This window comes from Pelophylax lessonae (genome assembly GCF_965119305.1).
Source record: "Pelophylax lessonae genome assembly, chromosome: 3".
NCBI lineage: Eukaryota > Metazoa > Chordata > Amphibia > Anura > Ranidae > Pelophylax > Pelophylax lessonae.
The window spans coordinates 637,091,593-637,105,683 of NC_138770.1; the positions used below are offsets into that span (position 1 = coordinate 637,091,593).

Genomic DNA, 14,091 nt, shown 5'->3' on the forward strand with positions numbered 1-14,091 from the left:
CAAGCCTAATTATAGCACACAGGACCTTCCTTAATCTAAGTTATTATTATATTCTAATACAGCTGTAGGTATTTCCCTTCCTCATTCACAAGGGCTTACCTACGTGCTCTATTTGCCCGCACTAGATGCACAGGTGTTCCATTCCTTGGCATGCAGGAAGTCCTTCATGTTAATTGGGATGCAGCGACTGCACAGACACAGCCGCTGCTCCAATTCAGCTTCATTCACAGAGGCATACTTAAAGTAGAACTATTGGTAAAACTTTTTTTTTTTTCATGTTGTATAAAGTAAGGGAGGGTTATAACCCCTGCCAGTTTTCTTTTTGCCACCTGTGTCCCGTTGGGAAGATTTACCTTCACTTCCTGTCCTGTAGCCAAAACGGGAAGTGAGAGGAAATCCCTGCAAATTAAGTGAATCCATTGAGGCCCCCCTAGGTCATCAGAACTAGTGTCCCCATTGAAAGATTTCCCCTCTATTATTTTTCTGGGGACAACCCAAAATATGGGATTTTCTTTTACTTTTTCTTTCATTGGACAACATGGCAAATAGAGAGGGGAATCTCCCTAGCACAGACAGCAATAAAACCTGACCGGTGTTCAAATCCCTCTCCACTCTGTCCAAAGCTAATTAAAAAAGTTTTTCCTTTAGTTCACTTTAACCACTTGACCCCTGGAAGGTTTTACCCCTTAATGACCAGGCCATTTTATCTTTTGTTTATTGAAGGACACAGCTCACGATCTTCTTGACCATTGGGTTATACTGCCCCCTACAGGAGTAGGACACTAGGCAAAAAAAAGAACTTGACTATGTCTATGGGCAGTCCCAGGGAGGTATACTCCCCCTCTCTGCTATAGGTACTCATCTGCCTAGTCAGGAGTAAGGATCTAGTTCCTTGCTGAGATCTCTGGTCCTGGCAATTGTTTCTATTTAGATTCATTTTCTTTCTCTTTGTTTTTTTCTGTAAGATCTACAATCAACTGCCGGACTGGGTGACTATGCCAGTCTGTCCGGGTGGGGAGGTGTCCTTAGTCGGAACTCCGCTCCTCGGTCGGAATCCAGACTCCCGATCAATGTCCTGGAACTCCGAACGATCAGGCTGTGCCTGAATCACTGGATGGATCACCTTCAGGGGTGTACGGTACGAATCTAATCGGACAATGCCAGGGCCGTGGCTAATGTCAATCACCAGAGTGGAACAAGAAGTGTATTGGCAGCTCTCGAGGTAGCCAACATTCTTCGGTGGGTAGAACGTTTCGTTCCGGCCCTCTCCACTGTACACTTTCCTTGGGTGGAAAATTTGCAGAATTATCTCAGTCGGCGTGTGTTGAACCAAGGGGAGTGATCCCTTCATATGGAGGCGTTTCGTCAGCTGTGTCTCTGGTGGGGCACCCCTGAGGTGGATCTGTTTGTGTCTCGGCTCAACAGGAAAGTGCAAAGGTTTGTGGCATGGTCACGGGATCCTCTAGCAGATGCCACAGATGCAGTGGTGGCTCCCTGGGGCCTGGTTTATCTGATTTACGCCTTCCCTCCTCTCAAGCTTCTACCAAGACTCTTGCGCAGGATCGAGGCTGAAGGAATTCTGGTCATTCTAGTGGCTTTTTAACTTTCTGCTATAAAACCTATCCTATAAAAAAAATATATACAGTAAAACCTTGGTTTGAGAGTAACTTGGTTTGAGAGCGCTTTGCAAGACAAGCAAATGTTTTAAATAAATTTTGACTTGATATACAAGCGATGTCTTGATATACAAGTAGCGTCATGTATAAAAAAAGAAGAGAGGAGCCTCTAAAGTGTAGCAATATGGTTACATTTAATGAAGGTTCAATATTTAGCAACTCACATGGTTGATGATTAAAACAGGCACATCTAAGTATGCAGGCATCTGGGGTAAAGCTGTCCACATAGACCGTCCTCTGCACAGCCGTCTTCATCATCCCTTCCCCGCTGCACTCCACGAGTGATTCAAAGCCTCGCTTTCAGATCACTCTACTGCAGGCTATTCTTCCCGGTCAGGATTGCAGACTGACAGTGGTGAGAGTCTGTGGTTCAGAAGATGGTCTATGTGGACAGCTTTACCCCGGATGCCTGCATACTTAGGTGTGCCTATTTTAATCATCAACCATGTGAGTTACTAAATGTTGAACCTTCATTACATGTAACCATATTTCTACACTCTCATCTCTTTTATATTCTGTAGCTCTGCTAGATTTTGCTTCTAATCCCCTTGGGAAGGCTGCATATTGTGGATGGACATTTTATGGTTACACAACCTATCACATTGCTATAATTTTTGTATATAGACTATAAACTGAAGGACTTGTGGAACGAATCATCGGAGTTTCCATTATTTCTTATGGGGAAATTCGCTTTGATATAAGAGTGCTTTGGATTATAAGCATGTTTCCAGAACGAATTATGCTCGCAATCCAAGGTTTTACTGTATATTTAAAAAATCTAATTTCTTCATAAGTTTAGGCCAATATGTATTCTGCTACATATTTTTGGTAGAAAAAAAATCCCAATAAGCATATATTGATTGGTGTGCGCAAAAATTATAGCGTTTACAAACTATTGGATATTTTTATTTGTTTTTATTTTATTTTTATTTTTTAGTAGTAATGGCAGCAATCAAAGACTTATAGCGGGACTGCGATATTGTGGCGGACATTCTGACACTGACACTTTTGACACTTTTTGGGGACCAGTGACACTAAAACAGAGATCAGTGCTAAAAAATATGCACGGTCACTGTACTAATCACAATGGCTGGAAAGGAGTTAAACATCAGGGGCGATCAAAGGGATAACTGTGTGCCTAGTGTTTTACTATACTGTGTGAGGTGCTTTTACTAGAGGAAGAGATGAAATTTACTTCCTGCTTTGCAGGGACACAAATTTCATCTCTTCCCTTCTGTCAGAATGGCTATCTGCCTTGTTTACATAGGTAGACCATGATTCTGTTCTCTGGCTGATGATCAGCAGGTGCCGGCGGACATCGAGTCTGCCGTACCTGCCGCTCAGTTCCTTCTGCGTGTAATCACAGCACACTCAAACCATGTCAAACCAAAGGAGAGAAGCCAATCACCACGATAACATGTTTTGGGGGCTTGTCCCTTTCTCAGACCATCATGAACCATGATCCGAGGAAGGGGCAAGCCCCCCGAAACATGTTATTATGGTGACTGGCTTCTCTCCTTTGGTTTGACATGGTTTGAGTGCTCCCCAAGACTTCCAGTTTGCCCTCCCAAGCGGATATTTAGGTATTCTTTTGCAAGGGGTATGACATCACATCTGGTTCCTGGACAAGTAACTTCCAGCAGACCCACCACCTCAGTGACCCCGGCGGCCGTAATCCACACACTTCTTCCACTGTACTGAGGCTCCTGGGTGGTGAACCTACTGTTCCAGGATCATGTGTCACCCTTCAGCTTTTGGGATTATGTGTTTCTCCTCTACACTGGCTTGATGATGTATCAGTCTTTGAACTCCTGCATGTCATGCTTTTTAACTTTACATTAAAGTAAATTTAGATTTTATCTATTCCTGGGCTTGTGGCTGTAGTGACTTCCATAGGGCTGGGAGTGCTCCTTTATTTATTGTCTTATAACAAAGACTGTGCACTTTGCAAGTGCAGTTTATTCAGAGCTTAGTAAATGAGGTGAAGCTTCACTTTGCAAAGAATACTCAATCACATGCAAGGAAAAAAAACAACAATTTTGCTTGCACATGATTGAATGATAGCAGTCAGCAGAGCTTCTCCACATTTACTAAGCTCTGGAGCAACTGTACTTGCAGAGTGCACATTTCATCTATTTGATTTTAGTAAATGAACCCCAGGGTGCATTTAGGGACACACACCCGCACAGTAGTCAAAGGCCTCAATCACACAGGCATACTTATCCGTACCCCCGTGCGAAGGCCGAATTAGCCCAAAGGGGAATGCACAGCCACTGGTCCACTTTGGCCTTATTTACACAGGCAGAGTTAAGCCAGTGCCCTTGTTTGGCAACACAGGGATGCACAATTTTTCTGCAGGCAGTCCCATTAATGTTAATTGGCATGCTTCATGGACACAGTCGCTGCTCCAAATAGCAGCTGCATGGACACAGTCGCTGCTCCTTATATGTCGTGTGCGGGTCCTGAAACGCACACTGTGTGTTCAGGGCTGTACATCCACACCCACATGGATTTCTTATTGGAGCAGTGGCTGCATTCCATGCACCTTCTGCATCCTAATTGACATGAATGGGACTGCCTGCACGAGGATGCACAGAACACTCGTGCATCCCTTTGTTGGCAAACACAGGCATTCGCTTAAAGCGGAGCTCCACCCAAAAGGGGAAGTTAGGCTTTAAGCACTCCTCCCCCCAAAATATTCAATTTTTTTTTGGGGGGGGGGGCCACAGGTACCTCGTTTTGACAGGTACCTGCTCCCACTTCCGCTCAAGCCACCTAGGAACTATGAGCGGAAGTTCTCCTCTCCCCCTCCCTCCTTGCAATCTTCTGGGACACGTTACAGGTCTCAGAAGATTGCCCAACCAATGGATAGGCTCTACACAGCTCACAACCGGCTGTGAAGCCGCAAACTCTTACAGGTGGGAGTCCACACTTGCAGTGCTGGTGCAGCAGAGAGGAGAGGGAGAGAAGCGAGGCTTCAGGCGGCCGCATCGCTGGACCATGGAAAAGGTGAGTGTGTGTTTATTAAAAGTCAGCAGCTACACTTTTTGTAGCTGCTGAATTTTAATAAACACAAAAATGAGTGACACTCCGCTTTAAGTATGCCTGTGTGAACAAGGCCAAATTGGACTAGCAGCTATGTCCGTGCTGTTGCTACATCCCAATTGACATGAATGGGACTGCACGCTTGCAGATGCACAGAACACCTGTGCATCCAGTGGGGGTAAAGACAGCCTTTCGTACAGGTGTACACATAGGTACACCCGTAAAAATATAGCCTAACATTACAGGACAGCAGAATGAGAAAATTCATAATGAGCATGATTGAATTGAGCTGTCATTTCAAAGCCATTGTTTCTAATTTTTAGGGACTCTAAAATGACTGAAATAGTATCACTGGATTGGCGTAGGGCCAATGTGGTGATCAAAGTCTTTACCAAGTAACTATAGACCTGTTAGTTTAACTTCTATAGTTGGGAAGATACTGGAGAGTTTAATGAAAGACCACATTGATGAGTTCTTGCTGGAAAAAAAATATTTTAAGCAACAGACAGCATGGATTCATGAAAGACAGAAGTTGTCAAACAAATCTGATTTCTTTTTATGAGGAGGTAAGTAAAACCTTGAAAGAAGAAAATGGTCGCACACCACTACAGAATCCAATGAAGAAAAGTTTTTTATTCACATAAGTGGTACAAGGTACAGCAGGATAGGACAGTAGACGCGTTTCACACGACTGCTACGTGCTTGTTCACTAATTGGTAGTGAACAAGCACGTAGCAGTCGTGTGAAACGCGTCTACTGTCCTACCCTGCTCTACCTTGTACCACTTATGTGAATAAAGAACTTTTCTTCATTGGATTCCGTGGTGGTTTGCAGCCATTTTCTTCTTTCATGCTTCTTCCGGTGGTGAGGCGAGGTTCAGCACTCACCTTGAATTGTGGACTTTGACTAGCCTGAGCGATGTTCTCTCTCTTCAATTTAAAACCTTGGACAGAGGGGTGGCTGTGGACATAGTATATTTGGATTTTTGCAAAAGTGTTTGACACAGTTCCCCACACATGGTTATGTGTAAGGTAAAGTCTACAGGGTGGGAAAAATCAGTTTGTAAACGTAAAGAAAACTGGCTAAAAGATAGAAATCAGAGAGTAGTGGTTAATTATTCTTACTCTGAATGGTCTAAGGCTATCAGTAGTGTACCCCAAGGTTCAGTGTTGGGACCCTTACTTTTTAATATCTTTATAAATGATATAGGGTCTGGGATTAAAAGTATCATTTCAATTTTTGCAGATGACACCAAGCTTTGCAGTGGAGTAATATCCATACAGGATGTCTCCAATTTACAAGCTGACCTCCATGCATTGTTTTATTGGGCAACTATGTGGAAAATGAGGTTTAATGTTGATAAATGAAAAGTTATGCACTTGGGGGCTAAGAATATGCATGCATTATAAATACTAGGGGGAGTACAACTGGGGGAATCCATAGTGGAGAAAAATCTGGGGGTTTTGGTAGATTAAAGGCTTAATAATAGCATGCGATGCCAAGCTGCGGTTTCCAAAGCGAGCAAAGTCCTTTCTTTTATTAAGAGCGGTATGGACTCCAGAGAGAGAATATCATTTTACCCCTGTACAAACCATTAGTACGACCTCACCTGGAATATGCACTTTAGTTTTGGGCACCAGTTCACAAAAAGGATATCTGGGAACTGGAGAAAGTGCAGAGAAGGGCAACCAAACTAATAGGAGGCATGGAGGAGTTCAGCTATGAGGAAAGATAAGAGAAACTGAATGTATTCTCTCTTGAGAAGAGGAGATTAAGGGGGGATATGATCAACATGTACAAATACATAAGGGGTCCATATACTGAACTTGGTGTTGAGTTATTCACTTTAAGGTCATCACGGAGGACAAGGGGGCACTCTTTGCGTCTAGAGGAAAAGAGATTTTGTCTCCAAACATGGAAAGGTTTCTTCACAGTAAGAGCTGTGAAAATGTGGAATAGACTCCCTCCAGAGGAGGTTCTAGCCAGCTCAGGAGAATGCTTTAAAAAAGGCCTGGATTCTTTCCGAGGTGTACAATATAAATGGGTACTAACATTTATCGGTGAAGTTGATCCAGAGAACATCCAATGGCCTCTCGGCGGATCAGGAAGGAATTTTTTCCCCTGCTGTAGCAAATTGGATCATGCTTTGCTGTGGTTTTTCGCCTTCCTCTTATTGGTTGAGCTAGATGGACTTGTCTCTTGGCTCTGAAGAAGGGGGGACACCCCCGAAACATGTAAGCTGCTTTTAGAGGTTAGCATCTAACCACGGTCTGCATCAGTGGACTATGCTCAGTGGAGACTTCCGGTGGACTTATTATTTTATTTCTTGCCTGTCATTTTATCTACTTTGTGAGTATGATGTGCATTCAATTTTATTAAAATAAATAGTTTCAAAGGTAATGTACTAGGCTGGTGCGCCCTCTGTACTTTTTCTTTTTAGAGCTTCATTTGGGTTTCCCCAACCTGTTCAGAGTGGCAGCACAGCAGGAACGACGACAATACCAGCTGAGTCGTGTTTCTATTAAACCAAGTCGCATAACAACCCCTCAAGCGCAGGAGCATCCATTCTCTTTTTTACATTGTCTCTTTTTTCAACCTGACTAACTATGAAAAATAAGTTTGATATACACTGATATTATCCCATGTACCTATAAGTGTAGTAATGCATGGTATAGAACCTTTGTTTTGCTCCCCCTTCCCTGCAGTGATTCACAAGCTCACCCCAATGAATTCCCCCTCCCAGCAGCCCACAGTGACTAGTCAGCTCATCTCAAACTGACCCCTGCTTTCCTTCATTGACTCTGAGTCCCCACCCAGAAATTATCCTGCAGCCTTTCAAACTTTTAATCTCTAGAGTTAAAGTGGTTGTAACCTCAGACATGAAATATGAACAAAGCCTATCTCACTATAGTGTGTGTATTGTCAATCCAGAGCACTAAGTGTCATTTCTGTATTTTGCTGTGTTCCTCTGCTATCAGCATGAGTCACTTCTGACAAGTTTTCCTGACACCAAAGGGAAAAATGGTAACAGGGGACGGCACAGCCTGTGATTTACAGCCTCAGCTCTGTTCCTGTGAGCTATATGGAGGGGTGTGTGTCTCTGCTCCTTGCTTTTCAGAGCTGAGAGATCCTGTGTAAATTATGTACTTTGAATGATTGTAGGAGAAAAACCACTGTAGATAAAGAGGTACAACTTATGTAGGAGGATTTGTTTCATCTCTGTGTATCATCTGAGGCCACTCACTTCACTGAGTATATGAAAGGGTTTACGACCACTTTAACTTAGAGCAGGAGCTCTGGTAGGGGGAGCAGGGAGAGGCAGGTACTGAGAGAAGGACTTGGATGACTTCAGTGCTTCTTCCATGCCTTTTGAGGATGAATTACTCCACAGTGTCTGTAGCTACAGGGAGATCATATTGAAAAGCTCATCTGGCTGTTACATACCACACGTTCACTTTAAGCTACTCCTCAGCTTTTATCTCTCCCTCAAATTCCAATAGCTGGAAGTTTCTCAGCTATTCGTAGGTAGTCAATCTTTAGCTGGCCATACATTAAGCAGGTTGAACGAAAAATAAATAACCTGATTTCCCCCATCCACACATTCAAAGTGAATGGAGGAAATAATCCCCCTGAGCTATTGTGTTCTGACAGCAGGGAAACTTCAAAATACGATAATTGGTTCTTCCGTCTATAGCCAGTGGCGCTGATCATGCAGGAATTTTCTAACAGGTTGGTTGTACAGAAGTCAACTGGTAAATTGACTTCTGTACAACCAGCCTGCCCATACATGGATCGAAATTCTGCCAGTCCCTGCTTAACTGGCCACATTTTGATCCAAGGATGGCTGTCCATTGTCAAAGGGCTGAATGGAGATTTTGCTATAGCTGTCTATCAGATAATTTCATTGTAACTGTACTGGAAGGGATAATGGCATCTGACTCCTGTTGGAAACATCTTCCCTTTTCATCTGGCTGTTTAATGTTCTTAGTACTGCAGCTGTAACATGATAAATTATTTAATATTTCATTATTTTGATTTTTCAGCAAAGTTGTGTCAGTTGATCACAATAAGCCACTGGTCATTCCGGCAGGAACGGATTCCTTCAGTCAGATTGGTGAGTGCTGTCATCACTCTTATCCCCATCATTATAAACAAAGTATAATCTAAAGCAGCTAAATCTCTTCTGATATTTAGGATCGCCCCCTGCATCTGACAGTGACCTGAGGCAGGTTCATGTGCGCACCCCCATGGAGTTATGGAAGAAGATTTATGAAAGACATTTTCCTCCCATGGTAAATTGTGTTTTTTTATTTCAAGTATTTGTATGGCACCAACAGTTTACACACCACGTTACATGCTGTACATTCACATCAGTCACTGTCCTCAAGGTGCTTATAACCTAAGGTCTTAATTCCCCATGCATACATATATACTGGAGCCAATAAGCCTACCAGAATGTCTTTAGAGTGTGGGAGGAAACTGGAGTACAAAAAGGAACCCATACAAACTCCATTCAGGTGATGTCCTGGTTTTAAATTTGAACCGGGAACCCAAGTGCTGCAAGACAGAAGTGCTAAACACTAAGAAACTGTGATTTTAGCTACTTATATTTGTTGAATCCAGCTGTCAGACTTTTTATTAATAAAATATAGAGTAAATGTTCGCTGTTCTACAGGAGACGGCTTTTCATACTACTCTGTAGATGCAACACTTTTGCCTCATGTTTTTTCTGCATGATGATGGGTGAGTAGTGCCCTCTTTTTTGAGAATTTTGCAGTAGAAGCATCTCGATAAAAGAAAAGGAATTAGCAGCACTCCAGGTTGAGTCAAAATCCAGATTTATTGACTGGACATCCAAATATGACAATCGTGACAAGGTAGACGCGTTTCACACACTGACTGTGTGCTTAATCATTACAAAAGTATAAAGTAAATAAATCTGGATTTTGACTCAACCTGGAGTTCTGCCAATTCCTTTTCTTTTATCAAGTTTTCACGGAGGCGAGCCGGGGCATGCACCCGTGTGAGTCATCAGGTAATCACACCACCTTGAGCAGTGAGTTCTTGTCTTTTCAGTAGAAGCATCTCCCTGATCATGATAATAATTACTTGTAACAAAGAGGCTCTTATAGGTTAAACTTTCGTCCTTGGTGTGTATTTCATCTTGCATCTCCCTATAGCTTCTTTAGCTACGTAACCATAGCAAAGTTGTAGTTTTGGCCCTTTCCTATTTAGTCCCAGAAAATTATAATTCTTTTGTTGGCAGACAAATGATTTTAATTTTGTAGCAGATATGAATACATATAGTTTTAAGTATTCAGGTGTGTCATTTTAAACTATTTTTAATTGTTGATTGTTTAGTAGTAATCTTTTTTTAACTTTAGAATTAACTATGAAATGTTACCGTATTTATCGGCGTATAACACGCGCCGGCGTATAACACGCACCTAAATTTTAGGGCAGAAATTTCAGGAAAAAAGCTGAAATTTAAAATAAACCGCTTTGAACTTTTGAACTTTGAAAGAAATTTTTTTGTAAAATTAAATATAGTCTTACCAGTGCCCACGAATGCAGCCTCATCAGCGCAGTGTCCATACATGCAGCCTCGCCAGTGCCCATACATGCAGCCTCGCCAGTGCAGTTCCCATATATGCAGCATCGCCAGCACCAGTGCCCATAATTGCAGCCTCACCAGTGCAGTGCCCATACATGCAGCCAGCGCAGTGCACATACATGCAGCCTCGCCAGCGCAGTGCCCATACATGCAGCCTCGCCAGCGCCAGTGCCCATAATTGCAGCCTCGCCAGCACCCATAATTGCAGCCTCGCTAGCGCCCATAATTGCAGCCTCGCAAGTGTCAGCGCCCATACATGCAGCTAGTGCCAGTGCCCATTCATGCAGCTAGTGCCAGTGCCCATACATGCAGCTAGTGCCAGTGCCCATACATGCAGCTAGTGCCAGTGCCCATTCATGCAGCTAGTGCCAGTGCCCATTCATGCAGCTAGTGCCAGTGCCCATTCATGCAGCTAGTGCCAGTGCCCATTATTGCAGCCTCGCCAGCGCCCATTATTGCAGCCTCGCCAGCGCCCATTATTGCAGCCTCGCCCCTTGTCCAGAAAGCAGTCAGCGCCGAAAGGTAGAAGGGGGCGGCCGGCGCCGAGGAGAAGGAAGGACTCGCTGTTATTGGAAGTCCCGGCGCCTATGATTGACGTCGGCATAGGAGGCGGGACTTCCGATGACAGCGCGTCCTCTCTTCTCCTCGGCGCCGCCCGCCCCCTTCTACCTCTCAGCGCTGACTGCTTTCTGGACTTTTTTTTTTGTTATATCGGCGAATAACACGCAGTGCTACTTTTTCCTCCATTTTTAGGAGGAAAAAGTACGTGTTATACGCCGATAAATACGGTATTAGCTGGATAAAAAGTAGAAAAATGTAAAACAAATACTTATGCTGTTTTTTTTTTTGTGATGGTACTTTAAAAAAAAAAAACTCCCAAAAAACAATTATGTAATATATTGCATCTTATAGATTCTTAGATGTGATAGCTACATTTTTCCCTTTTTTCCCTTTTATTTACACCCGGTCTTGCTGGTAACACACTTCTGTCTTAAGGTGACTACGCTAACTCGTCTTAGACTGCTTTTCTGATTTGGCACATTCCACTCTCCTTACTCCTTTGTATAGGGGAACTTTTGCTTTGTAGTCCATAGAACAGGGGTAATGAATTAAAATTCATGAAGGTCCAGTAGGTAAAATTTTCTTCCAACCGAGGTCCGAATCATATGTTTGGCTCTCAAGAACCTCTGCACAATGCGCAAACATGGCGCGTCTTTACGAGTGCCACATCACATGGTGCCACAGTACCATGTAGCTTGGTACGGCGCAATTAAAAAGAAAAAAAAGGTCAGGGACTTATTTTTCTGCGTTTCTGCTTACAAGGCAGCCCACTGAAATAAATGGGCCGCCTACACGCGTTACGCAACAATGTGAACCTAGTCCACAATCCTTCACATCACAATCCTTTTTATTACATCAGTGTTCTCAGCCCCCCTGTACATCATCCCCCCTTCACATTACAGTCCTCAGCCCTTCACATTTTTGTCAGTGGCCCCCCTTTATATCACCCCCTACTTTAAATTGCAATTCTAAGCCCCTTTCATATCACCCACCCTTCACATTCCTGTTCTCGCCCCCTTTATAGTACCCCTCCTTCACATTGCAGTCCCCAGCCCCCCTTCACATTCCTGTCCTCATCCTCTTTATAGCACCCCCCTTCACATAACTGTCCTCCCCCCCTTTATAGCACCCCCTTCACATAATCGTCCTCCCCCCTTTATAGCACCCCCCTTCGCATAACTGTCCTCACCCCCTTCATAGCACCCCCTTCACATAACTTTCCTCCCCCCCTTTATAGCACCCCCCTTCACATAACTGTCCTCACCCCCTTTATAGCACCCCCTTCACATAACTGTCCCCCCCTTTATAGCACCCCCTTCACATAACTGCCCTCACCCCCTTCATAGCACCCCTCTTCACATAACTGTCCTCACCCCCTCCATAGCACCCCCCTTCACATAACTGTCCTCCCCCTTTATAGCACCCCCTTTACATAACTGTCCTCACCTCCTTCATAGCACCCCCTTCACATAACTGTCCCCCCCCCCTTCATAGCACCCCCTTCATATAACTGTCCTCATCCCCTTCATAGCACCCCCTTCACATTCTTGTCCTCACCCCCTTTATAGCACCCTCAGACATTCCTGTGCTCATCTCCTTTTTTTTAAAACCCCCCTTCACACTGCAGTCTCCAGCCCCCCTTCACATTCTAATCCTCACCCCCTTTGTAGAACCCCATCCCCCTTCATACCGTATCACTCCTTTACTTTTCTGCCTCTTTGATATCACCCCTCTTTCCCCCTTTACATTATTAGTGCCTCTTCCCTGTCCTACCTTAAACAGGGCAGCGTGGCTGACATCGGAGGCACAGCAGCTTACATCGGAAGTGCTCAAAGGGATGCACGGAGGGCCGGACCTGCCCCAGGTAACTGATTGGTTGCTACAATACAGGGCAGATCTAGCAACCAATCAGTTTACTGTACCAGCCCCCGTCCTCCGTGAATCACTGCGCTGCTCCTCCGATGTCAGCTCTGTAAAGACGGAGCTGCAGCGGCGGCGGCAGAGGGAAAAAACAGATCCTAAATGGCGCGACCGCTGCGGGGCCGGACGGAACACTGATTGGGTCCGGACTTGGCCCGCGGGCCGCCATTTAGTGATGCCTGCCATAGAAGATAGCTTCTCCTTGGTTTGTTTGTCAGTCGTTTAGTTGTTTCCGACTCTTTGTGACCTCATAGACCATAGCACACCCAGCTTTTCTGTCCTCCACTGCCTTCCGGAGCTTGCTTGACTTCATGTTCATTGTTTCGATGATGCTATCTATCCATCTTGTTTTCTGTCGTCCTCGTCTCCTTTTTCCTTCCATGTTTCCCAGAATCAGGGTCTTTTGCAATGAGTCCTCTCTTCGCATTAGGTGGCCAAAAGTTTAGACATCCTTTAAATATTACCTGCAACCCCAGGTATTTACCCCAGAATATAGTCCTAAAGTCTCCCAAGTACAAGGATACTATTATGTATAATATAATGTAGTGTTATATAGTGCCAAAGCCAAAATCTAGGTTCACTATTCAGCTTCTGAAAGCTTATTTTTCTTGCAACATCAGAATTTGTTCCAGATCAGTGACCGATAAAGCATTGGAGACACAGGATCAACATGATAGCCAGGCATTTAGCATCTTTTAGATGGAGGTAATCAGCACTGGCAACCTCTCAGCACAATTTTCCCTAATGTCGGCACTGGCAATGTAAAGATTGATTGTTCAGTCAATGGACTTCAGCTGTGGATATATCTAGGGAATCATAGAAGTTTAAAGAAGTATGGACAAAGCTTTTTTTGGTCTATGGTTGGTTCTGCACTCCTGTGACCCATATTAAGCCAACAGTGGGCTAAAGCTTGCTATTGGCTCATGTCACTTAGTCAGTCAAGGCTCAGAAAAAATCCCAACCATATGGTTGGTATCCACCCAGAAGCCTAGACCGGCACCTGGTTCAGCCTCTCAGAGATCCGCCGAGAGACTGAGCAAGCCCCTCTTGCCCTCTCCACAGCCCATCGCTACAGTGAGCTCTGGAGCAGAAACTGAGTGTTTAGCTGTGTTTGATCACTCCGTTCTCACTGCAGAGCTGGCGGGAGACAGATGCAGCATCAGACGGATGCTGCATCCACCTACGTAGGTGAGTATAAATGTTTGGTTTTTTTTTTTTTTTTAAATCCTGAACTTCTCTTTTAAGAATTTGTGATTATGGAACAGGCAGCCAAAA

The 14,091-nt window shown here is 44.1% G+C and overlaps 1 protein-coding gene across 1 annotated transcript in view; it reads left to right on the plus strand.

The window, feature by feature from the left end:
- DYNC2LI1 (dynein cytoplasmic 2 light intermediate chain 1) overlaps window positions 1-14,091 on the plus strand; it is a 103,192-nt gene that overhangs the window by 70,740 nt on the left and 18,361 nt on the right. The window contains exons 10-11 of the mRNA XM_082249842.1: window positions 8,765-8,835; window positions 8,916-9,013. Coding sequence (XP_082105968.1) covers window positions 8,765-8,835; window positions 8,916-9,013 — 169 coding nt within the window. The remainder of the gene's footprint in view (window positions 1-8,764; window positions 8,836-8,915; window positions 9,014-14,091) is intronic.